This window comes from Schistocerca serialis, chromosome 7 (genome assembly GCF_023864345.2).
Source record: "Schistocerca serialis cubense isolate TAMUIC-IGC-003099 chromosome 7, iqSchSeri2.2, whole genome shotgun sequence".
In the NCBI taxonomy this organism is placed as follows: Eukaryota; Metazoa; Arthropoda; class Insecta; order Orthoptera; family Acrididae; genus Schistocerca; species Schistocerca serialis.
This window is the reverse complement of record NC_064644.1, coordinates 175,741,070-175,768,339: the sequence shown is the minus strand read 5'-3', so window position 1 is coordinate 175,768,339 and position 27,270 is coordinate 175,741,070. Positions and strand designations below refer to the sequence as shown.

Here is a 27,270-nt window from a genome sequence, read left to right as displayed (position 1 = left end):
AATCGAGACTTCAGCGTCATAACTAAGTTAGGTGTGGGTATGTGTGAGGGGCTGTAATCATTGTGTACACACTTACCCGACAGACGGGTGTTTACAGAGTCGGTGACGGGATGACTTTTAATTTTCACATGTTGGACGCTGCTGTTATACGTATCTGTTTGCTTGTAGGATTTACCGGCTGCTAATAACTATCATTTTTTATATAGACCTGATGGAGTAATAGTATTGTTTCTGACTTGTGATCTGGTGTGATCATTGGGCACTAGACCTGTCCGCAGGGCTATATTGGGCTCGTACCATAGAAAGGAAAAGTTTTACGATTGGGGTAGAGATAGCTCAGAGTAAGGTCACCGGGGAGAAGGATGTATGTCTGACAGGACGGAAAAGTAAGCGATCTAAGGTTATTGCCCGTTTTTCAGTGCTGAACGTTCTAGTCTTAGGAGTGTGGGTGTGTTTATGTTCTCTCTCTCTCTCTCTCTCTCTCTCTCTCTCTCTCCTACCGGAACTTATGATGCACCGATCATGGACTGTAGAACAATACTTTACACATGATAGATTGGATGATTTGCTTAAAAATCTATCGAACTACGTTGTGTATAAATATCGCTCCGTTCTTGCTCTTCTTAACTGTATGCTATTAAATTAAGGCACTTTGAGATCTGTTACTATAGATCGATATGGCGTGCTAAGCTCCAAGACTCGGTTACATTTCGAGAAATGTGGTGCACTTGGATGGATTAGGACTAGGAAAGCTCTATTCAGTCAAGAGAGGTGGAGTGTAGCTGTATTCGTCTGCTCGGTTGAGGAATAATTGGGTAGCGATGTTGTGGGGTAGGTAGGTCAATGCGCGGTGAGGATGGTCTTTTAACGTAAGAGGACTAGGTAGCTCTGTGTCCGCCATACGCAGAGAGAGAGTGATCGAGTACAATGCGCGAGGTCTTAGAAATATGTATAGCGTTGTCTGGTATAATTTGATCGTCTTTGTGTGTTCGAGAATTAAGTGTGAATGGACGTGCTGAGCAGTCATATATAAATGGTCGCAATGATACTTGCAAAGTAGAGGATGTATGGTTTAGCTATGATACTGAAATTAAGAAAAACAAGCTGTCACATGTTGGCCAGTGTTGGACTTACTGTAAAATTTTTCGCGATATCTGCTGTGATGGATAATATTACAGTAGATCGGTGGTGTCTTATCCATCGCATCTGTGCATTGGGTACGACATAATGATTGACTGACAATGTTTGCTTGAGTTGGGCGACAAATTTTGGTTGATGGACCGCAACTTCCAGGGTTGCTAGCACCAAAAACGGTGATCCTGTACTTGTGTGCAAAAATGACCAATCACTAGAAGTTGAATGCTGAATTATAAACTATTCGGTCACTGCGACATATGAGTTTAAATGTAGAGGTGGTCAATCACTTTCGAGGGAAGTCGCTACAACGTTATGCTATCGACTGTAGGACTAAGATTTTCTAGGTGCAAGGTATAGTTTCCTGTGAGAGGCTGTGCAACAGTCCGTGTTAATGTCTGTTTAGAATCAGACACTGACTTCGAAGTCGCGGCAGAAAGACGAAATGCTCGGCAGTGTGCAAAAGCGTGTCAGAAAACACTGTATGAACAAGGGCGAGAGGCAGCTTCTCATTCGCTTAGAGTATGGGTGATCAAACTTTAAAGGGGTCTCTGCAGCGTGTGTATATTTAATATGATCTTGTTCATATAGGCATCTGTAGTTTGAGGTGTCGGACTTGGCGAGCTGTTAGGAATTCCTAGATGGTCGTATTCTGAGTTATTCGGGGGAGTATTGTGAATTCCGTTTGTCCGCGCTGGAGGTGGATTGCATTGGTGCCTTCGTGGCTTTTTCACTGTTTGATGGTAGAGGATAAAGATGATAGGGTGTTGAGGATGTGTTGTACTTGTACTTAGTTTGAGGCGTACAACATTGCGCGCATTTCCGGCGAATGGTCAAAACAAGGTCCTGTTCTAGTAACTGAGATCGTTCTGTTTATAGACAGGTTGCAGGAGGTAATAGATATGTCTTTCTCCGACTTAAATTGCAGAGATCAGATGGGTGAAGATAAATGCATACTGATCTATGCTTAGAAAGGGAGAATGCTTTTCTATTATTAAGTGAGTTTTGGCAGGAGTGAATATGGTTTTATATATGAGAATGTTTTAAGATTTGTGAGTGGAAATTGTCAGCGAAAGGTGAATGACGTCGGGTTCGCTGGCTGGGTGAGACACTGTTTACATGTCCTGTTGGAGATGCAAGGGGGAGATAGAGATCTGCGCTATTCAGGAATCCATTTGTGCACTGTATGTCGTTAGACAATAGCTGGAGAGCAGGTATAGGGAGAGCCCACTTCAGCATTCTGATCCTGGGGCTGAGGGGACTGCTGTTTAGATGGACAGCTATGTGGCTTTGACATGCCGCCGGCGGCGCTCGGACACTCGCTTTGTAAGGCGCTATGGGATTAGTTTGAACATTTAGTACTTGTTTCGGTGGTTATTGGATTAAGAACTGTAATATTGAAGGTTATGTCTTCAGCGGAACCGCTGTGTAATTAAGTGTGTTTACGTATTTGAAGATATGTTTCGCGAATGGTGATGTTAAGTTGATGGCGCAATTTAGCTACCACTGTAAAAAAAATAGCTGTCTGCTGCTGAAAGAAAGAAAGGGGTGACCTTGCCCCCAGTCCTTATGAATGGTTATTAGTTAAGAGCAAGTGATAGTTGAATGATGCTATGTGTTCGGATATAGGAGTCTCTAAACGGCGGGGCGGGATTTTTTTTATGTGGAAATTTATGTAATGTATAGATAGTGATATTCGACCGCTAGTGACAACAGTTAAGAGCGGAAAAAATAGGTACAAATCGAGCGCTGGCAGAATGTTACGGCAATGGTACTAATATTTAATTCAAGGTGGAGATGGTAAATATGGACCAGGCTTTGAATATTGTCGTATGTGCTTGATGCTCTGTATAAAAGTTTGACTCTTTAATTGCGTTTGGTATTTATGGGTGTGTGTAAAATTAATTTTACTGTTGATAGTGCGAGAAAGATGAGTTGATTGGTGTTTAGATAGTGGCTACGTTTGTAATTCCAAAAGAGGGGATGAGAATGGTAATTTGATTGATAGGCATGCTTTGTGGGGTGATATATGAGTGTCAAGATGGGGTTGAGGACGTTTGCGTATGTTGATGGTGGGACAGGTGTGAGGTTAGGTGCAGTTCAAATGGTTCAAATGGCTCTGAGCACTATGGGACTCAACTGCTGAGGTCATTAGTCCCCTAGAACTTAGAACTAGTTAAACCTAACGAACCTAAGGACATCACAAACATCCATGCCCGAGGCAGGATTCGAACCTGCGACCGTAGCGGTCTTGCGGTTCCAGCCACTTCGGCCGGCGGTTAGGTGCAGTGGGACGTGTAAATTAGATCTTATTAAAAAAAAAAATGTTGTAAAGTAAGAATAATATTAAGAAGGTTTTTAGATGGCTGGTCACGGGACGAGGCGAGAACACGGATGTGTAGTTATGTTTAGTTAAAGGGCCGTGTAATGTCGTGTGAGGAGCAATGTGCAGTGTGCTACAGTGTCATAGGAGGTAAAGACATGTGCTGCTATGATGTGTCTAGCGTATGGAGGCTGCGCTTTGGAATTATGCTACGTTGATATAAAGTTGACTTTCACCCGCGTTCGGTGGTCGCGGCTCGGGATCGCGGTCCTGGATGGGCGTATGTGTGTGCTTTGACCGCTGACGAGCGTGTTGACCGCGCCAACTCACGCTTGCGGAAGCCGAGCAGGGGCTGTGCGAGGTCTGAAATCAGACGGATGGGTGACTTCACGATCCTGTGGGCAGGGTGCAGAGTGGGGGTACCTGCGCACGTCTGCTGAGTTATTTTGCGAGCGGATCTGCAGGCTCTGCTATGCGTTATTAGGATAGTTTACGAGTACTGAGCGTATCTACACATCTGTGTGATGTATTATTTAGTAGCAGTTTGCTGTAGTGTGTACTGAAATTATGATTGGGTGCGTGTCTGTGGGTTGTGCAACATGGTCCAGGGCACATCTGGGATTGATGTTCTGTGATAGCGTGATAGATACACTGTATGGTTAAATACGTTGTTCAAAAAAATAAATAGAGTGTTCTCAATGATTACACGCGCCTGCAGCGCAGATCAGAGTGATTGGTTTTCCGTCACCATCTCGGTTGCATGCGAGTAGTAAATGTTTTCCCGGCCGCGTTAATCGAGTGTGTCAAGGAGCTATGAGCTATTCTGAGAATAGACGTGAAGGCAGGTCCAGACCTGAGACGCCGGCGGTATACATGAGAAGAACAATGCAGCTTCACATGTGTCGGCTGTCACGAGCGCTCGGAAGCTGAACTTGGCTGGAGACTCTGGAATCCCCTTCCCCGCCGACCGCACGCGCGCGAGGCCTGCCTTGGAGCGCAATCTAAGGCGCATAGGCGATATCAATTTCTCCGGTGATAGGTGCGAATGCGACTGTGTTGAGGTCATGTTTGGGGGAGGCCGAGCTGACACTTTTGGTCGGTTTGGCAGCTGGTGGTGTTTGGGCGCGTCTGTTACACTATTTTGCGAGCATGTCTGTGCACTGTGCGGTGCTTTATTTGGAGAGTTTAAGAGTACAGAGCTCGTCTGTTGATATTGTGTACTGCATTATTTAAGAGCTGTTTGGTATTGTGTGGTGAAATTAGGAGTTGTTTACGTGTTTGTGGCCTGTGTCCGATGACCACAGTGGGATCAGTGCGGGTGTTTTGGGACAAATATACTCCACGACTAAATAAAAGGGCTCCAAATAAATAGAGTGCAGCCCTTCCTTACTTCCCCGAGCAGCACAGCGCAGTCTGAGCTGTTTTTGCGCAATAACGGCAATCTAGTCAGAATGTGAGTAAGTAGACAAATAACTGCACAAATTTATCCGTAGAGGAGTTACAGGTCTGGATTGGAATGAATATCTTGATGGGTGTGGTTGTGTTGCCAAGTGTAGTGCCCTACTGGAGTTCAGAAACTGCCTTATGTCAGTCTTACATATCGAAACCTATGAGAAGTAAAAGTTTAAAAAAAGGTATGTTGCAAACAAATAAAGTACACTCGTTCCTCCTTCCATCAGCCTATGCCCTGAAAGTATTTCCGAAAATTAGCAGTTGTTTGGCTATTTGGAGGTAAATGTTTTGCATTATTTACGAGCGGTTTGCATGTCTGTAGGCTGTGCTATGAGTTATTTTTAACTGTTTACAATTAGCAAGCGTGTGTGTAGAACATTATAAATGAGTTATGTAGAAGTGTTTTGCAGGTCTGTATGATGTGGGACATATCGGTGTGATAGATATACTCCATTCCTAAATAAAGTAAATTCGTTCCTCAATCAATGGACTTACTGCAGGGTGAGTTCATTTACCAGAAACGTGTAGGGAGAGATTGAGTGCTGGTGGCTTAGTTTGAAACAATTTTCTTAGGTTGGTGGCGGAAGCACAAGTGAGCTTCGTATATTGGCAGACTTCAAACTTGGCGCTGGTTCCTAGGAGGAGGCGGAGGTGGCGGTCTGGTCCTCGAAAAGTAGTTGAAATTAGGGAATTGAACACGTTTGAATATGTATATGAAATTGTAACTGGAATTATTTAATATAGCGGAGTGGTGAGAGTGAATTAGCGAGCGTTATTGCGATGAGTAAACGCGCTGTTATACGGTCATGGTGGATTCCACTGTCGGTCAAACTCTGGCGCCAAACGTATCCTTTGTACAGCACGCTGTTGACAGATTCCATCACGTCCGGTGTTAAGTGTTCGCGGGCGGGTGAGGATGTTTACGTAGCCGGACCGTTTGTGGCGGCGCTTGCCGCTCACCGCCGCCCAGCTGGTGTGCTGGTCGTGGGGTCTGTGCAGGCACTGTAAACTGCTTGACGTCAGCCGGCCAGGGAGCGGGCACAGCCGGCCGTGCGTACATCAGCTGCGCTCTGCAGTTTCGCTGTGTGAGCATGGAGATGTCAGTTGGAACACACCTGCATGACCGTAATGTCTGAAATAAAGTCATTTTCCAGATATTTACAGAAGGCTATGTCCGTCGCGTGTATGGAGGGTGTGTGACGTAAGCGGTGCAGTGGCGCAGAGATTGTACAGTTATTACGCACACGTGAGAGCGAGTCAATTAGCAGGCGTTCTAGTGCGGTCCAAACGTGCTGTTATATAATGATGGCGGATTCCACTGTCGAGCAAACTTTGCCGCCAAAAGTGTAGCACTGCGTTCTCGATCGCACAAGGACACGTGACGAACGGCTGTGTGAGGTCGGTATCTGCAGGTTCGGACTTGCTCAGGGAACGGTCCACCATTGTGTGATTCAGCACCGAGGCAGACAATTTTGGCGGGAAACGTGCGGAGGCGACGAATACACGAGGTGAGTGGACAAGGGGCCGCTGTGACGTCAAACTCGACAAGTTCCAGTGTGTCCAGCGAAAACATGTTTACGACGTGGGAACGATCGCTGGGCTCGCCCCCCGCACTGGTGGCCGGACGCCTCACGTGACAGGCGTAGGCAGTGTCTCCGCGTGCTGGCCAGGGGGTGGCGAGGATTTGAACTAATTCAGTTGGAGCGCAGATGTCGTGGTGACTGCACTGCGATATCAAAGATGTGTGTGTTGACTGTGTTGGAGAACAAGTGATGACCGTACTGCTTGAAATAAAGTCTTCAGTCCCTTCCCCCCTTCAAAATCAAAGGACGTCAATTACTTTACTATATGTGCGGTTTATTATTTGACGCGATTATGATAGGCTACCAGTGAAAAAAGATAAGTGATGGAGAAAGCTTGTACATGTGATCAATAATGGTGTTGGTGACTTGAACTTGTGATAGATTTTTGTTATGGAAGCAAGGAGAATGGGTTTCTCACCGAGAAAATCGGACATCTTGAATAAATAATAAATGATAATAATACATAGAAGTACAGTTATCGAGAGAATATCGTGTTGGAATTTAAATTTGGCGCAATTCTCTAGTGGAGATAGGCCTATAATAATAAATGATAATGAATGATACCCCCCATGAACCATGGACCTTGCCGTTGGTGGGGAGGCTTGCGTGCCTCAACGATACAGATAGCTATACCGTAGGTGCAACCACAACGGAGGGGTATCTGTTGAGAGGCCAGACAAATGTGTGGTTCGTGAAGAGGGGCAGCAGCCTTTTCAGTAGTTGCAGGGGCAACAGTCTGGATGATTGACTGATCTGGCCTTGTAACACTAACCAAAATGGCCTTGCTGTTCTGGTACTGCGAACGGCTGAAAGCAAGGGGAAACTACAGCCATAATTTTTCGCGAGGGCATGCAGCTGTACTGTATGATTAAATGATGATGGCGTCCTCTTGGGTAAAATATTCCGGAGGTAAAATAGTCCCCCATTCGAATCTCTGGGCGGGGACTACTCACAGGACGTCATTATCAGGAGAAAGAAAACTGGCGTACTACGGATCGGAGTGTGGAATGTCAGATCCCTTAAACGGGCAGGTAGGTTAGAAAATTTAAAAAGGGAAATGGATAGGTTAAAGTTAGATATATTGGGAGTTAGTGAAGTTCGGTGGCAGGAGGAACAAGACTTTTGGTCAGGTGAATACAGGGTTATAAATACAAAATCAAATAGGGGTAATGCAGGAGTAGGTTTAATAATGAATAAAAAAATAGGAGTATGGGTAAGCTACTACAAACAGCATAGTGAACGCATTATTGTGGCCAAGATAGACATGAAGCCCACACCTACTACAGTAGTACAAGTTTATATGCCAACTAGCTCTGCAGATGATGAAGAAATTGATGAAATGTATGATGAGATAAAAGAAATTATTCAGGTAGTGAAGCGAGATGAAAATTTAATAGTCATGGGTGACTGGAATTCGAGAGTAGGAAAAGGGAGAGAAGGAAACATAGTAGGTGAATATGGATTGGGGCTAAGAAATGAAAGAGGAAGCTGCCTGGTAAAATTTTGTGCAGAGCGTAACTTAATCATAGCTAACACTTGGTTCAAGAATCATGAAAGAAGGTTGTATACATGGAAGAACCCTGGAGATACTAAAAGGTATCAGATAGATTATATAATGGTAAGACAGAGATTTAGGGACCAGGTTTCAAATTGTAAGACATTTCCAGGTGCAGATGTGGACTCTGACCAGAATCTATTGGTTATGAACTGTAGATTAAAACTGAAGAAACTGCAAAAAGGTGGGAATTTAAGGAGATGGACCCAGATAAACTGAAAGAACCAGAGGTTGTGCAGAGTTTCAGGGAGAGCATAAGGGAACAATTCACAGGAATGGGGGAAAGAAATACAGTAGAAGAAGAATGGGTAGCTTTGAGGGATGAAATAGTGAACGCAGCAGAGGATCAAATAGGTAAAAAGACGAGGGCTAGTAGGAACACTTGGGTAACAGAAGAAATATTGAATTTAATTGATGAAAGGAGAAAATATAAAAATGCAGTAAATGAAGCAGGCAAGAAGGAATACAAACGTCTCAAAAATGATATCGACAGGAAGTGCAAAATGGCTAAGCGGAGGTGGCTAGAGGACAAATGTAAGGATGTAGAGGCTTGTCTCACTAGGGGTAAGATAGATACTGCCTACAGGAAAATTAAAGAGACCTTTGGAGAAAAGAGAACCACTTGTATGAATATCAAGAGCTCAGATGGAAACCCAGTTCTAAGCAAAGAAGGAAAAGCAGAAAGGTGGAAGGAGTATATAGAGGGTCTATACAAGGGCGCTGTACTTGAGGACAATATTATGGAAATGGAAGAGGATGTAGATGAAGATGAAATGGGAGATGTGATACTGCATGAAGAGTTTGGCAGAGCACTGAAAGACCTGAGTCGAAACAAGGCCCCCGGAGTAGACAACATTCCATTAGAACTACTGACAGACTTGGGAGAGCCAGTTCTGAAAAAACTCTACCGTCTGGTGAGCAAAATGTATGAGACAGGTGAAATACCCTCAGACTTCAAGAAGAATATAATAATTCCAATCCCAATCTTTACAGACGAATGGAAAAATTGGTAGAAGCCGACCTCGGGGAAGATCAGTTTGGATTCCATAGAAATGTTGGAACACGTGAGGCAATACTGACCCTACGACTTATCTTAGAAGCTAGATTAAGGAAAGGCAAACCTACGTTTCTAGCATTTGTAGACTTAGAGAAAGCTTTTGACAATTTTGATTGGAATACTCTATTTCAAATTCTGAAGGTGGCAGGGGTAAAATACAGGGAGCGATAGGCTATTTACAATTTGTACAGAAAGCAGTGGTTGGGAAGGAAGTGAGACAGGGTTTTAGCCTCTCCCCGATGTTATTCAATCTGTATATTGAGCAAGCAATAAAGGAAACAAAAGAAAATTTGGAGTAGGTATTAAAATCCATGGAGAAGAAATAAAAACTTTGATGTTCGCTGATGACATTGTAAATCCGTCAGAGACAGCAAGGGACTTGGAAGAGCAGTTGAACGGAATGGAGACTATCTTGAAAGGAGGGTATAAGATGAAAATCAACAAAAGCAAAACGAGGATAATGGGATGTAGCCGAATTAAGTCAGGTGATGCTGAGGTAATTAGATTAGGAAATGAGACACTTAAAGTAGTAAAGGAGTTTTGCTATTTGGGGAGCAAAATAACTGATGATGGTCGAAGTAGAGAGGATATAAAATGTAGACTGGCAATGGCAAGGAAAGCGTTTCTGAAGAAGAAAAATTTGTTAACATCGAGTATAGATTTAAATATCAGGAAGTCGCTTCTTAAAGTATTTGTGTGGAGCGTAGCCATGTATGGAAGTGAAACTTGGACGATAAATACTTTGGACAAGAGGAGAATAGAAGCTTTCGAAATGTGTGCTACAGAAGAATGCAGAAGATTAGATGGGTAGATCACATAACTAATGAGGAGGTATTGAATAGAATTGGGGAGAAGAGGAGCTTGTGGCACAACTTGACTAGAAGAAGGGATCGGTTGGTAGGACATGTTCTGAGACATCGAGGGATCACAAATGTAGTATTGGTGGGCAATGTGGAGGGTAAAAATCGTAGAGGGAGACCAAGAGATGAATACACTAAGCAGATTCAGAAGGATGTAGGCTGCAGTAGGTACTGGGAGATGAAGAAGCTTACACAGGATAGAGTAGCATGGAGAGCTGCATCAAACCAGTCTCAGGACTGAAGACCACAACAACAGCAATGAATGGTAATAAATGATAAAAAATGACAATGAATGATAATGAGAGTAAATAAATGATAATGAATAATGATAAACAAAAGTAAGGTTTTGCAGCCATTATCATGTAGGAATTTGAATGTGGAGAGAATTTTCTAGAGGAGGTAGGTCAATAATAATAAATATTAATAAATGATAATGAATGATAATGAATGTTAATGAATGACAATGAATGATAATGAATTTTAATAAATGATAATGAATGATAATGAATAATAAACAAAAGTAAGGTTTTGCAGTAATTATCTTGTTGGAATTTGAATTTGGAGGGAATTTTCTAGTGGAGGCAGGCCAATAATAATAAATAATAATAAATGATAATAAATAATAATAAATGATAATGAATGATAATGAATGTTAATGAATGATGATCAATAATAATAATAAAGACAAGTACGGTCTTTGCATGCATTGTCCTGTTGGAATTCAAACCTCCCGCCATTATTTTTTTCTTCTGGAGGCTTAGGTTAGTGGACGTAGCACAATTGGGCTATTTTCCCGCCAAAATTCAAACTTTCCGCCGTTTTTTCTTGAGGTTAGGTTAGTGGACGTAGCACAATTGGACTTTTCTCCCCCAAAATCCGCCATCTTGGATGACGTCATGCAGTGTTGCCAAGTCTACATGCCGCCATCTTGGATGACGTCATCGCCGCCATCTTGAATAAATTTGGCAACAATGGAGAGTGGGGTGGCACGCCCCTTGTCCCTCTACTTACATTGCCAGGTACATTCCCTTTGTCATGAATCTGTTGTGTGATAGTTTGTTTTATGTCTGTGTGGGTGTAACAAATGTGAAAGGTAAGTATGCCAGCCACATCTTTGGAAGTTTAAACTAGAGCAACAGTGCAGTATATGCAGTTAGTCGTATCAACATGAATGTCAGGATCACCGTATTACATCAGAAACACAGAATGGCCTAGGAAATATCAAAAAGGATAAGGCCGTTTAAGTGATTTGCACAGCCTTCTGAGAACTACTATTACCACAACGTGCGTATACACTTGCGAGCCGAGCGGCTAATGAACCGTTCGCGTGCACGATACTCGCAAATGTGTGCGTCGTTCGCGAGCGGTTTGTTAGCCTAGCGATGCGAACCACATGCTATCGGTTTTCTCAGCGGGCACAAAGGCTGGTCAGAGTCAATGTCAGTGGTGGCGGCACTACTGCATGCTGATAAAGACTGTTTTCCATCTGCAGCTAAAGTTGCACCACAGTGAGCGGCTTGAAGGCTGATATGGCTGTGGAGGCGGGTGCCGCTGTTGGCATAGTGGCACCGGTTTCAGTATGGCGTCATCTGATAGTTTTCGGATGGACATTAGTTTCGTAAATCAGGTTATGGCATTAGAGCGGAGGCTGTAACCCAATAATAAGAACAGAAAGCATAAATATTGGATTTCGAAGTGACTTTTGTTCAGGAATAACACGGAAGCATCAAATACACGTTTAATTGAAGTAGCACTCGAACATGAAGATTCATTCCTGAACCACTTTCGAATAACAAAAGCAAAATTCGGGTGCATGTCGAGCTCTGTTAAGAGATCTGATACATTAGAGATGCAGTATTGGCTCGAGTGAAACTACGAGTGTCACTCCGATATTTGACATCCCGCGATCACCTTCATCTCTCTAGTAGTAACTGCCACGTACCCGAAACTACAATTTGAAAGATTTTGTGTGATATGTTGGATGCTGTTAATGACGCCCTAAAGACTCATTTGAAAGCTAATGTTTTGACTCGAACATCACACGTCAGTTAGTTAAATACACATCTTAGGTATTGTAGATATTAAAGCTATTCAGCACCGAATTTTAGATTTACAATATGTGCACTGAAAGATACTATAATGTAATTGATGACTGGATATTCAAGTTTATTTAACAAAATCTACAATCAAGCTAAAATTATTTTGCTTGCAGCAACCTTGTTACTTCCTTTCGCAAATTTTCTGTATGGGTGTTACAGTGCTTTTAGTTCCTTTGGCCGCCAGTATTAGAGGCTGAATTTACTGCCAGTATTGCATTAATTTTCACCATTTATAGAATGAACATACCTATTGTCAAATTCCTCTCTTTTCTCTCTCATTTCGACAACACGTTTTCAAAATCTCCCATATGAATGTATGCCAGCGTCGTTTTGTAAAAAGCGTCTGAAGACGAACCATTTTTATGTTTCAACTCTTTCTCGTATTTGTTGATGTAGCGCACATTTCTTATTATATCTTTTGCTATACATATATAAAAACAGCGGAAGTTCTCTCGCATAGCATCCACTATTTCAAACAAAACCTACTCTCGTAAACTTCTGTCTTTGTAGCACTCGTTATTATGATTCCACATTCGAGTTCGCTGCTCGTACAGTTCAAGAAACTGTGCAACTGTTGCTAACGACCACTTTTTAGACAGGTTTTGGCATTGCGAAAGACACACAAAAGTCAAAATTACGAACATGAAAACCAGATTTGAGATGATGATTTCAAATTCAGCCTCGAGCTAGCAGTTAAATGAGATTAATCGGTGGTGGGGGAAAGATCTATAAAAGTGCCCAATTTTTACCAATAAATGGTTCCATTATGAAGCCCAACGTCAGGACTGCGTCTCTGAGGCTTTTCTCAAAGTCACAATAATAATATACAACAGCTCCTCAATTTTCTTTTCAATTTTTTCTGTATGGACATAGCGTGAAATGCAGCGGCGGGAAATACGAGAAATTTTTATTTGGTTAACATTCCACGAAATCTTCCACATGAGTTTAAGCCATTTATGTAAGGAGATACCGTCTGTGCACAATATGGGAGGCGAGTATGCATCGCAAAGGGTCAGGGATGTACTGACAGGGCAAGAAACCTGACATTATTTGATCATACGATAGTTCTTCCATTAATATGCCTTCGGTACGTTTTGAATTATGTGGAAGAAATTCTTCCGAAAGTTAGACTGGATGTCTCCAGTTTCGTAGATTCTGCACATTAATTTGAAAATTCGTTCGGTTGCAAATTCCTCATATAATTTAAAAAATGTCTAAGGGATGTTCTCTATACCTTAGGCCTTGCAGATTGAAACAGTAAAAATAGAAGATCAAGATAGAAAAGGGTATAAGGTATGGACGTAGCCTCTCGCTTCTGCTGTTCGGGCAGAAGTGAGAGTAGCGACTGTTAGATTTCAACATTGGGATCTATGCAGCAGACAACGTGAAGGGGTTTATCTACCTAGGAAGCAAAATAATGCAGGACGTATGAAGTGAAATGGAAATTAGATGCAGAATAGCCCTGGAATTGAGATCATTCCTTACTGAAAGAAATTACTGACAATGTAGGTTTGGGGTACAGCATTGTATGGATGTGAATTGCGGCCAGTAGGAAAACTGGAAAAGAGAAGGCTCAAATTATTTGAGATGTGGTGTTACAGAAGGTGCTGGAAATTAACATAAGAAGGAAGGGTGTTCTCACATAACCAGGGAGGGAAGAAATATATGGAAAACAGTAACTCGAAGATGGGACAGAATGACAGGGCACATGTTCAAATTTTAATAAAAGGCAGTTCAGATGGCAATAGATTTACTTTTTTTATTCTGGTTACCAGTCTTGTTCTATAAGGCTGTCCCCAGACCAAGGCTCTGATATATGTATATAACACTAGCCTCTTGCTTGCAGCTTCACCTGTGCACAATTTCATCAGATACTCGTATATTTCACAAATATCCTCCTCAGCCCTCTTTGTCTTCATGTCTTCAACCCCTGCCTCTGTCCACCGCATCCTCTCCCACTTCAATTTGTCCATCTCCTTCCCCTGATACTGTTTGTCTCTCCATCTCCTGCCTCTCCTCACTTTGTTAATCTCCTTTGTCCCCTTTCAATGACCATATCTTCTTACCCCTGCTTCAGTGCATGTCTTCCTCCCCCAGTCACGTTCCATATTCTCTTAACCCTATTTCTTGTCTACCTCTCCACTACCCCTTGTAGCTTCCACCTAACTCCTGCATCTCACTCTTCCTCCCTTCTCTCTGATCATCTCTTCCTCCCTTCTCCATGTCCATCCCTCTTCACCTATCACTCTTTCCATCTCCACCCCTCTTCACCTGTCACTCTGTCCATCTCCACATTCCCCATCTCTCTGCCCATCTTGTCTTCTTCCACACTTTTTTGTCAACCTCCTCCCACCTTCTCTCTCTCTCTCTCTCTCTCTCTCTCTCTCTATCTCCTACTGTCCCCCTCTCTCTCCAATGCTTCTGTCTCTCTTTCAACCTTCCGCCATCCATATTTATTGAGATGTGTAGCCCCAGAAAAGCAGGCCTATCCTACCCCAACAGAAAATTCCTGTCATGCAGGGCAACCTACATATCAGAGGCTGGAAAATATTTTTCTGGCCCTGACATGTAGGCTGCCCTACAAAGGGGGTCGAAAAAGCTGGCTGGTACTATCCACACAAACTATGACTGCTTTGAAGAGTGGTCTATGTGGAAGGAGTTTAAAAAGTTATTTTTTCTGTTATCTACACTCCTATTGGAATTTTGATATTGTGATCCCCTTAGTGCTGATGCTTGTGAAGTTTACTGTTTGTATGCCACATTTTGTTGAAATCAATCCAGGGGTTCAGGAAGAAATCCTAGACATATGTACTTACAGTTGGTTTATTATATACTGAGTGAGACAGCTAAGACAGGCCACCCAAAATATATCCTGATTGAATAAATACATCCAGGTGGGGCTTTCACTGAGTTGTAACAAACAATATGGCAAATTTCTTGATGGTTGTAAGTAATTTTAACCATTTATGGTCGCCGAATTACGACACGGATTTTTTTCTAATGGAATTACATACTTTTTCTGTGGCGTTTGACAGAAGCTTCTAAGAGAGCTTCAGTGACCGCAAAACATTGCCCCGCTGTCAGCAGAAGAGATTCCACAACCATCTGCCCTATTCTACCAAATGTAAGCAAACACATCACTCAAATATGGTTCTTGTGTTTACATGTGCCCTTGAAACTCATCAGTCTTTCTTCTGCTGTTGTAGTAATCGGATACCTTGCTCGCAAAACTATTGGGGCATTCACAATGTATGCAACTGTCGAACAAGTGAATATTTTTTTATGGCGAATATCGCCGAAGTATTAGAGCAGCTGTACAGTTGTATGCGGAAGAGTATCCAGATCATGCCAAGGCTCACGAATTGTCTTTGCGAATAGTAGAAAAAAGTTCTAGAAACTGGAAGTGTAAAGAATAAAATACACCAAAGAAAAAGAAGAGTAACTGATGAAAGAAATGAAACTAACATTTTAGTAGCAGTAACACACATCGGAAATATCACTAAACTAAGGGTACCTCCGAACTATGAGAGTATCAACCAGATGAGTTTTATACAAACGCTACCTTCATCCCACGCCATCGTCTTCACATTTCGCTGCATCTGCACTTCCGTGGCAATGATTTCCAACAACTCTACGAACAGTGCAAAGTGATGTGGCATATCCATACAAAATTTTGTTTGAGGAAGCGGTATCGTTTATACACTGTGGGATGGGAAAGTCAAGCTTCACAATCTGCGCCAATTATCAGTTGAAAATCCACTCTTTCTCAAAGAAGTGGATAAAAGCAACGCAGTTTGGTCTATCAACGTTCCATGAGTGTTTTTGAAGACCAACATCATGGGTTCCTGTTTATTGATGGGAATATATATACGGTCACGTATCTCGACTTCATAAGATATGCTGATGCCACAGTTATTGTAAGACGTCCCAGTAGACATCAGGCAGTCAGTGTGGTATCAACATGACGGATGTCCCTTCCATTCCGTACATATAATGAGACACTCTTAAGACAACATTTAAAGAGCACTGAAACGAGCGTTCAGGAAACCCAAAATGTTTTGGACGCTCAACAACTCTGTGAGAAAATGAAAGCAAGAGATCTACTAGGAAACACCGACGAATTCCAAAGGCATGACATGTCTTATAACAGAAGCTTGTGCTGCCGTTAATTCAAGATGAAATTCAACGTGGGGTGTTGTTTCTCCTGAACCACTTTATAACGTGCAGCTCTTGGTATGGCAATCGTCATAATAAACACATGAACTGGACCTGAGTTACATGTTTGCTTACATTTGGTATAACAGGCCAGGCGTTTGTGGAATCGCTTGTCCAGACAGTGGACAGTGGAATAGTGGTTTGCGGCACTGTCATCTTTATACTATTTGATCCAGTCTCAAACTTGTCAGGCCGTTGAAGTTCTCTTAGAAGCTTCTTTCAAATGTCACAGAAAAATTATGTAGCTCCATTAGCGAAAAGAGAACAAAGTCGACTATAAATGGCAAAAATTACTTGCAAATGCCATCAAATTGCCATATTTTCAGCAATAACTTGGCGAAAACCGTACCTCGATATATTTATTCATTCTGTACATATTTGGGCTGCCTCATCCTGTATACTGATTTTTCATAGGTTGTGTATGATAACTGCTTAATCATCTTAAAACTAGCATAAGGCAACATCAGCTAATATAAAATGTTGTTTTACCCAGATGACGTGAGGAGCCACTGCACGAAGGCGCCGTATATGTCACGTTCCTCATGTGATCCCATAATGAAGAATATTAGAATCCACAAACAATGTATGTACCAACGAGAAACCTCATGTTATAAATGAAAACGGAATAGAATATTGCTTACAATGTACTAACGCATTCAAAAAGTTTTAAAAGGCTGAGAACAGCCAGAACAGTAAAAACTGCCAACTGTCGTCTGCTTCACCGAACTACTAGGTAAAGGATTTCCAAGGGTAGATGTGGTCTCTGGCTGTAATTTATTGGTTATGAACTGTAAGCTGAAACCTAAGAATTGGTGAAAAGGAAGGAAATTAAAGAGATGGTTCCTGGATAAGTTGAAATAATCAGGGAGTATTCAGAGTTTCTATGGAAACATTAGGCAAGGATTGAATGAAACAGTGGAAGGGAATGCAATAGAAAACGAATGGGTAGTTTCGACATAGTGAATGCACAGAGGATCAAGCAGGTAGTAAGGCATGACCTAGTAGAAATCCTTGGATATAACAGGAGATATCGAATTTTACTGACAAATGTGAAGAAATAAAAATGCAGGAACTGAAGCAGGCGAACGCGAATACAGACTTCTAAAAAATAAAATTGACAATATGCGTAAACACGCTAAGGAAAGGCAAGCCCAAGCATTTGTAGACTTGGGGATAATTTTTGACAATGTTGACTGAAATACACTGTTTGGAATTCTGAAGGTAGCAAGCACAATATAGAAGGAGGGAAAGGTTATTTACAGTTTGTGCAAAGTCCAGTCCCCCCTCCCTCCCCATGAACCACGGACATTGCCATTGGTGGGGTGGCATTCGTGTCTCAGCGATACAGATAGCCGTACCATATATGAAGACGGTATCTGTTCTTTCGGATGTCCGAAAGAACAGATGCCATCGGTGACTCTGCAGCTCTCTTAGAATGAAATGATAATTAAATCAAGACCTTAAGCTGTCGACAGAGGTTGATATACATCAACGGGGACGGGTGAAAATGTGTGCCCCCAACCGGGACTCGAACCTGGAATCTCCTGCTTACATGGGAGACACCCTATCCCTCCGAGCCACCGAGGGCACAGAGGATAGTGCGACTGCAGGAATTTATCCCTCGCACGCTCCCCGTGATACCCACAATCCCAACTTAATGTCCACACACTGCATTCGTAGTGCCCCTACCCACTACACTCATTACTCGCGGCAGACACCTTACCGAGTCCCGTAAGAGTTCGGGCAATGTGTGTGCACACGGCACAGAACAAGGTCAATTGCCGGTTAGCCTTAACTATATGAAGATGGTATCAGTTCTTTCGGACACACATTTTCAACTGTCCCAATTGATGTATATCAATGCCTGTCGACAGCTTAGGGTCTTGATTTAATTATCATTTCAAGCCGTACCGTAGGTGCATCCACATCGGGCGAGAATCTGTTGAAGGGCCAGACAAACGTTTGGTTCGTGAGCAGGGCAGCAGCCTTTTCAGTAGATGCAGAGGCAACAGTCTGCATGATTGACTGTTCAACCAAAACGACTTCGCCGTGCTGGTATTGCAAACAGTTGAAAGCAAGGAGAAATCACAGCTGTAATTTTTTCCGACGGCATTTAGCTCTACTGTGTGGTTAAATGATGATGGCATCCTCCTGGGCAAAATATACCAGATGGTTAATACTTCCCCATTCGGATCTCCAGGAGAGGACTAGCCAGGAGGATGTTGCCATCAGGAGAAACAGAACTCGCATTCTACGGATCGGAGTGTGGAATGTTGGAGCCCTTAATCGGGTAGGTAAATTAGAAAATTTAACCAAAAATGGTTCAAATGGCTCTTAGCACTATGGGACTTAACATCTGTGGTCATCAGTCCCCTAGAACTTAGAACTACTTAAACATAACTAACCTAAGGACATCACACACATCCATGCCCGAGGCAGGATTCGAACCTGTGACCGTAGCAGTCACGCGGTTCCAGACTGAAGCGCCTAGAACCGCACGGCCACACCGACCGGCAAAATTTAACCAAGGGGAATGGATGGGTTGAAGTTAGATTTAGTGGGAAGTAATGAAGTTCGGTGGCAGCAGGAACAGGACTACTGGTTGGATAAATACAGGCTTATAAGTACAAGATCAAGTAGAGGAAATGTAGGAGTAGGTTTAAGAATGAACAGGAATGTAGGTAAGCTACTATTAACAGCACAATCAACGCACTATTGCAGCCAAGACAGACAAAAACCCCACACTCACTACAGTAGTACAAGTTTATATCCCAACCAGCAAGAGACTGGAGAAAATTATGATCAGATAAAAGAAATTATTCAGATAGTTACGGGAGACGAACATTAAACTGTGATGGGGGACAGGAATTTGATAGTAAGAAAAGAAAGAGAAGGAAAAGTGCTAGATGAATTTGCACTGGAGGAAAGGAATGAAAGAGGACACCGCCTGGTAGAATTTTGCACAGAGTACAATTTAATCATCGCTAATACTTTGTTTAGGAATCATGGAAGAAGGTCGTACACATGGAAGAGACCTGGAGACACCGGAAGGTTTTAGATTTGTTATGTAGTGGTAAGACAGAGATTTCGGAACCAGATTTTGAGTTGTAAGACATTTGAAGGGGCAGGGGCCTTGACCACAATTTATTGATTATGAGCACTAGATTAAAACTAAAGAAATTGCAAAAAGGTAGGAAATTAAGGAGATGGGACCTAGATAAGATGAAAGAACCAGAGGTTCTTGGCAGCTTCAGGGGGAGCATTAGGGAACGACTGACTAAAACAGGAGAAAGGAATGCAGTGGAAGACGAATGGATAGTTTTGAGAGACGAAATAGTGGAAGCAGCTGAGGATCAAATAGATAGAACGACAATGCCTAGTTGAAGTCCTTATGTGACACAGGAGATACTGAAATTAATTGATGAAAGGAGGAAACAGAAAAGTACAGCATATGAAGCAGGCGAAATGGAATACAAACGTATGAAATATTACACTGGCAGCAAGTGCAAAATGGCTAATTAGGAGTATCTAGAGGACAAGCTTAAGGATATAGAAGCATATTTCAGTAGGGGAAAAAATAGATAAGCCTATAGGAAAATTAAAGAAATCTTTGGAGAAAAGAGAACAGTGGTGTGGATACCAAGCAAAGAAGGGAAAGCTGAAAGATGAAAGGAGTATATAGAAGGTCCATACAAGGGAGATGAACTTGCAGGTAATGTTATAGAAATGGAGGAGGACGTACGTGGAGGTAAGAAGGGAGACATGATACTGCGTGAAGAATTTGACAAAGCACTGAAAGACTTATTTTGAAACAAGGCCCCAGGAGTAGACGACATTCCATCAGACCCACTGATAGCCTTGGAAGAGCCAGCCATGACAAAACTTCCATCTGGTGTGAAAGATGTGTGGGACAAGTGACATACCCTCAGACTTCAAGAAGAATTTAATCATTCCAGTTCCAAAGGAAGCTGTTACTGATAGGTGTGAATGTTACCAAATAACTCATGGTGGCAAAATACTGACACGAATCCTGTACAGAAGAGAGCAAAAGCGATAGAAGCCGTCCTCGGGGAAGAGTAGTTAAGATTCTGGAGAAATGTAGGAAAACATGAGGCAATGCTGACCCTACGACTTACGTGAAAAGTAGCTGATATAAAGGCAAACCTATGTTCATAGCATTTGTAGGCTTAGAGAAGCTTTTGCAGTGCAGACTGGAACACTCGCTTTGAAACTCGGAAGATATCAGGGGTAAAATGCAGGGAACGAAAGGCTATTTACAACTTCTACAGAAACTAGACGGCGGTTCTGAAGGTCAAGGAGCATGCAAACAAAGCAATGATTAAGATGGGAGTGAGGCAGGATTGTAACATATCCTCGATGTTATTCAGTCTTTACACTGAGCCAGCACTAAAGGAAACCAAAGAAAAATTTGGAGAAGGAATGAAAGAACAGCGAGAAGAAATAGAAACGTTGAGGTTTGCCAATGACATTATAATTCTGTTAGCGACAGCAAAGTACTTGGAAGGGTAGCTGTGCGGATTGGGTAGTGTCTTGGAAGAGATTATGAGTATCAACGAAAGGAAAACAAGGATAATGGAAAGCAGTTGAATTAAATCTGGGAAAACAGTGGGAATTACATTAGTAACTGAGGCCTAAAAGTAGCGGACGACGTTTCCTATCTGCCCAGAAAAACGATGGCCGAAATAGATTAGAGATAAAATGAAGATTATCTTTGGCAAGGAAAGCATCTCTGAAAAAAAAAGGAATTTGTGAACATCTCATGTACATGAAGTGTCAGAAATTCTTTTCTTCATCTAGAGAAGGGAAGTGAAACGTAAACGATGAGCTGTTCAGACAACATGAGAATGGAGAAAGTTCTGAAATGTGGTGCTACAGAATAATTCAGAGGATTAGATGCTTAGATCGCGTAATTAGTCAGGAGGTAATGACTCAAATTAGGGAGATAATAATTTTGTGGCTGACTAAAAGAAGGGATCAGTTGATAGGACACATTATGAGGCATCAAGGAAGCATCAATTTAGTGCTGGAGGGAAGTTTGAGGGATAAAAGCTGTACAGGGAGATCAAGAGGTGAATACACAGTAAGCAGGCTAAAATGGATATGGGTTGCAGTAGTTACTCGGAAATGAACATGATTGCACAGGATAGGCTAGAATAGAATGCTCTATCGGACCAGTCGTAGGACTTGAGTTGAATGTCCAGGATCCCAGACCAGTCTTCGGACTTTAAAAATTGATTTGAATGTCCTGGCGCTATGGCATGATCTCTGAGCGACGTAAGGTATAATAGTGGGAATGCAGGTTGGTTGTATACAGGTGCCAGTCATATTAATGTGGTCACCGACTATGTTCGACGTTGACGTGCAAAAACCACTCACAGACGCAGGTGGCAGTACTAGCAGTGGAGGGTATATAAAGGTTGTCAGGAGAAGGCGGAAAATGTAGGAGTCGTTGTCGTGCATGGAAATGGAGCGATTTATCTGACGTCCAAAAGGGCATGATCGTTGTCTTTGCGAAACAGCAAAGTTTTCAAACTATTCGCTGCAGCCGTGGTTACAGTATATCGTGCATGCCAAAATGGCGCTATCCATAACCGGCATCAAGGCAACTGTGATGCACCACGTGCCATAGGTGAAAGGGGAATGTCGGCTGCTGAGATGTGTACTGGAAAGTAGGCGTCTAACTATTGAGCAACTGAGCCCGAGTGAACCAAGGGGCTAGCCACAGTGTTTCCTCAACGACCGTTCAGCGAACGTTTCTGCGTATGGGCCTCTTCAGCAGGTGCCAGGTCCATGCACCCCTGCTAACTCCTTTCATCGGCGGCGAAGGCTGAAATTTGCGCGCCAGTGCCACATGTGGACGTTCACTGAGTGGCGACAGGTGGTCTTTTCAGATGCATAACATTTCGTGCTGCATCAGATAAATGACCATTAGCGAGTTCGGCATGGAACGTCCGAAAGCAGAAAACTTGCAACAACTGTCAGAAGGTCCAGGGGAATGTGCGGTCTGGGGAAAGTATTCTTGGTATTTCATGAGTTATTTCGTCATTGGATGAACACAAGTATGCGTCTATCCTTGGGGACGACGTTGTCATGCAGTTTGTTTTTTCCCCGGCACGATGGTATCTACCAGCAGGGCGACACAACGTGTCACACATCTCGCACTATACGTGCATGGTTCAAAGAGTAGCAGGATGAGTTTACCATACTCCCTGGGCCACCAGACTCCCCGGATTTAAACCCTATCCAGATTGTATAGGACCACCTCGATCGGGCTGTCTCGCCATGGATCTGCAATCGAGAAACCTAGTGCAGCTGGCCACAGCAACAGAGTCGGCATGCTTCCACATCCCTGTCGGTTCAATTCAGAACCTCAGTGACTTCTTCCTGCACGTCTCGCAGCAGTCTGTGCAACAATAAAAAGTTATTAAGACTTCCGACAGGTGGCGAGATTTATGTGACTGGACAATGTGTAAGTCACAGGCTACAGGTTATTTGTTCCACAGTATGGCTTACGACTTAGCGTGAAGGAGCGAAGTTGGCACAAGTTCTCGCAAACTTTGTATTCTTAAATATGCAGTGTAGCTTCAAGGTAAAACCAGTGCTTTGAGGAGATTTCAAGTGGCTGTGTGGGACAGAGAACTTACAGAAAGGCCCAGTCCTTAGGCTCCAGTGGCGACGTCTCGTTGACACTGCAGAGGCTTTGCTGCACGTCCACTGCTACAGCGTCTGCCTGGACACCGGGCAGCAGGCTGGCCACCCGCTTCTGCAGCAGGACCACCACGTCTGCTGGCTCACAGGACGGGGGCACGCATGCCGCCCAGCGCAGAGCGTGGCCCGGCGTGGTCGCCAGCACCTGCCTCTGCGCAGCCAGGAGGTCGTCTATAGGGGCGTTGCCGTCAAGGAGCTGTCAACAGACAAGGACCAACGTGGCACTCTGCGGGTCTTCAAACAAAGTCACATTCAAGCTAATATTCGATGGTGCAATATGTCAACAAAGGGCAGGACTGTTGATTCTCAAAAGTCTTTCTAGGTGTAAGACGTTTGTAAATATTGTCGTGAATATGCTGGTACCATCAACCCCCTCCTCTCCCATCCATTCCCTCGTCTCCACTCCCCCCTGCCCTCCACTCCAACCTCCACCACCACTTACCCCTCCCATGGCGTTCCTCCTCACCTCTTCTCCTCCCCCTCTTCATACTTCTCCTTTCCTCTCTCATACTGTCCCCTACCTTCTCCTGTCCTCCCTTCCTCACAAAATTACATAACAAGAACCTAAAATTTTGATACTAGCGTTATTATAAATACAATTTGAAAGAAAGTAGCAGAAGGTATTGTAAATGATGTTTTAGAAAGAATTATTAACTGATTCTCAGAAAGTGGACTATCCCTAAGTTTTGAATAGACGCACTGCATTCAGTTCTGTACAACAGATAGAGCATACCAACAACTGATGTAGCACATGAATGGGAATCAGTAAGTAGGGTAGAAAGCTCCAAATTTTTAGATGTATATATTGATGAAAACCTGAGCTGCGCTTCCAAATACTCAGTCACGTACCCTTGCTCTTCGTATAATTGCTGATCTTGGGAACAGACGAATTAAGCTCTGACCCATTTTGCGCATTTAAACTTAATAATTTCTCATGGAATGATTTTTGGGGGTAACTCACCACAATAAAATATTAATTGCGCAAAATCAAACAATAAGGACAATACGTGGAGTTAACCCAAGGGCGTCATGTAGCTACCTGTTCAAGGAGCTAGGCATTTTAAGTGCGCCATAAATAATCCATTACAATTCTAGAAGAACAGTAAGGTCCATACCAACAACACTAGAGGAAAAAGTCTTTCATGACCCATTATTAAAGCTGCCTGTGGCTCAGTATGGAAATCTTTGATCTGTTGCTCAATGACATTACGTCTTGCAGGTATCAAAGCAAATTTTAAATTAAATTTAAAATCATTTCTCCTGGACAACTTATTTTCTGTGGACGAACATCTGTTTAAAAATTGGTAGCCTGAAAAGAAATAAAAAATTGTTTTAAGTGTAGCTGCGTGAGCAAAACAGAAAAAATGTGTTCATTAATGTTTGTACAAATCGTACATAGATATCCTTAAACAGGCTCTTTCAAAATCATTTCGATTCGAGGATCGTTCAAATGATCTACGGAACATGTAAGTAACTAACTAAATTTGTGACATTCAACACCCCTCATAAATGTCGTTCATACTGAATGACATGTCGTTAATCAGCACTTTTGAATCCTTCGCCGAATCACAAAATCCAATACTTGGTGAAAATGATACACATTTAGTAAACTTCATTAATATATAAGATGGACGACCTTTGCTGTAGCCATTGAAAACATGTTTTATCAATTTTTAAATAAGAGTTATCAGTTAATCGCTCTTACAGTACTTAGCTTAAGTGTGGGTGTTATAAGAGCGCAAACTTCCGTCTTCCTTAACCACCAAGTACAGGGCGTGAGGGTAACTAAATTTCAAATTCAAAAATGCACGGACTACAGTTCAGTTTATTTGGATTTTTTGTGTGGTAGTACAGAAAAGTAAGATTTTAAGGTGTCGTTATTAGAAGTGTGACGTCACCATTGTTGTCTCTCTATCAACAGTAAGCGAAATACAGCCTGCGTAAGCAGCAGTAACGCGCGGTTAAACCTCTCTGATTATAACAATGAGAAATTCAGTTAATGTTTTTGGGTGTGCACCAGTTGCAGCAGTGGTTCAGAGTCGATGGGGAGTCGTTAAGAGAAATCGTTAAAGCGGTGCCGTAATGTGTGTGAGGTTACCACACCAACAATTAGCCATTTACAAGTAACGGTGGGACTCCATCAATTGTTTGCTCATATCAAGTAATAAATAAGGATCTGTAGCAGCAAAATAACGCAGGTCTGCGGCATAAAAATTGTTCCAAATTTATTAAGTGATTTTTAAGTGTTTTCAACGCTGTTTTCGGGAAAATGGTGAAAAAATTCCATCACGTACAGTTATTTCACAAACTGCTTGTCTAGTTTTAGCTTTTCTCGATATTTCAGCACTCTAATGAGTTCGAATTTTGGGTTTTAGGATGTCCATAAACTGTTATTTAGCCGTTTTTATACTAGATATAGGTGAAACAAAGAGTAGTTATGAGAAACCAGCAGTATTTTCATGTCAGTGCCTGTCTGTCGCGCTGTCGCTTCCCCGGCCATGACAAGCAGTGAGCTTCTGCTATTGTCCTTCAGTTCACAATACCTCTTCACTCTGTGCTGTTCACGTGTTGTTCTTACTAGTGCTTTAAAGTAGCGACTGTTTTCTTGTGTTTGAAGTTGTTTTATGGACAATGGACAATAGCTACCAGAGGATGTATAAACTCGCCAGATTGCTTCTGCTACATTTGTGTAACTATACCGGTAAAAAGCAACAAAGAAACATTTCCAATTTTGTTGGAAAAGAAAATTTCGCTTATTTTGGTATAAAGTTAGGCGATCAAGATAAACCTTGGGACCCACACAAAGTTTGTTCAGTGTGTTTTCAAGAACTGAGGCAATGGTTTCAACGTAAAATGCAGTCCTTTCGTTTTGGAATACCAGTGGTTTGGAGAGACCCCAAAAATCGTAATGATGACTGCTATTTTTGTTCTTGCAACGTACGAGGTTTCAGTTTGAAAAACAGACAAGATATTTCTTACCCTAACATTCAATCAGTCATTCTCCCCGTTCAACATGGACCTGAAGTACCAGTGCTCACTCCTCCAGATTCTTTGAATGATATAGATGATAAAGAGCCATTGGCTCAGCAAGGTGATAGTGAAGAGGACAGAGATTTCTACGATCCTGGCACAACCGATCCTATTCCATTTTCACAATCTGATCGGAACGATTTAGTTAGAGACCTAGTCCTTTCTAAAGCATCGGCAGGGGTTTTAGGATCTTGATTGAAAGATAAACATATGTTGGCTCCGGTTACAGCCTTTTCTTGGCATCGATCGAGGAAAAAAGATTTTGTATCTTTCTTCTCTCAAGAAGGTGACCTGGTGTTTTGCAATGATGTTCGTAGACTTATGGCACGTTTCAAAATAGAATATGCTCCTGATGTGTGGAAACTTTTTATTGATTCTTCAAAAAGAAGCCTTAAAGAAGTAATTCTTCACAATGGCATTAAGTATGATTCTATACCAGTTGGACACTCGGTTCACTTAAAAGAATGTTACGAAAACCTTGAACTGGTTTCAAGCAAACTGCTATTCAGACCACAAATGGACACTACGTGGTGATTTAAAAGTGATTTCAATGCTGCTTGGTCAACAAAGTGGCTATACAACGTTCCATTGCTTTCTCTGTGAATAGGACAGTAGAGACAGAAAGCAACACTACATAAAAAAGATTGGCCATTGAGGAAAATCTTACAGGTAGGGGTTAAAAATGTTGAGAGGAAAAGCCTTGTGGACCCCAAAAAAAGTGTTACTTCCACCACTTCACATTAAGTTGGGGGTGATGAAACAATTTAAGGCATTGCCAAAAGAAGAGGAGTGTTTCAGATATCTTTGTGGACAGTTTTCTGGTTTATCCGTGGCAAAGCTAAAGGAAGGAATCTTTGTCGGACCAGACATTAGGAAACTAGTGACAGATCCCAACTTTGTGGACAAAGTGGAAACAAAAGAAAAGGCAGCATGGACATCTTTTAAATTAGTTGTTACCGGCTTCCTAGGAAACAAAAGAGATCCAAACCACAAGACAATCGTCGCAGACATTCTCGACAACTTTAAGAAGCTGAGCTGTAACATGAGCATTAAAGTTCATTTTCTCCACTCACATCTTTACTTCCCTGCAAACGTTGGTGATGTAAGTGAAGATCAGGGCGAAAGATTCCACCAAGACATGAAAGAAATGGAAAGAAGATATCAAGGAAGATGGAACGTCAACATGATAGCGCACTACTGCTGGATGATAAAAAGAGATGGTTCTCAGCGAGT

General features: G+C 42.4%; 1 protein-coding gene across 1 annotated transcript in view; it reads right to left on the bottom strand.

The window, feature by feature from the left end:
• LOC126412212 (nose resistant to fluoxetine protein 6-like) overlaps positions 1-27,270 on the bottom strand; it is a 552,579-nt gene that overhangs the window by 460,839 nt on the left and 64,470 nt on the right. Inside the window, exon 3 of the mRNA XM_050081695.1 lies at positions 22,944-23,203. Coding sequence (XP_049937652.1) covers positions 22,944-23,203 — 260 coding nt within the window. The remainder of the gene's footprint in view (positions 1-22,943; positions 23,204-27,270) is intronic.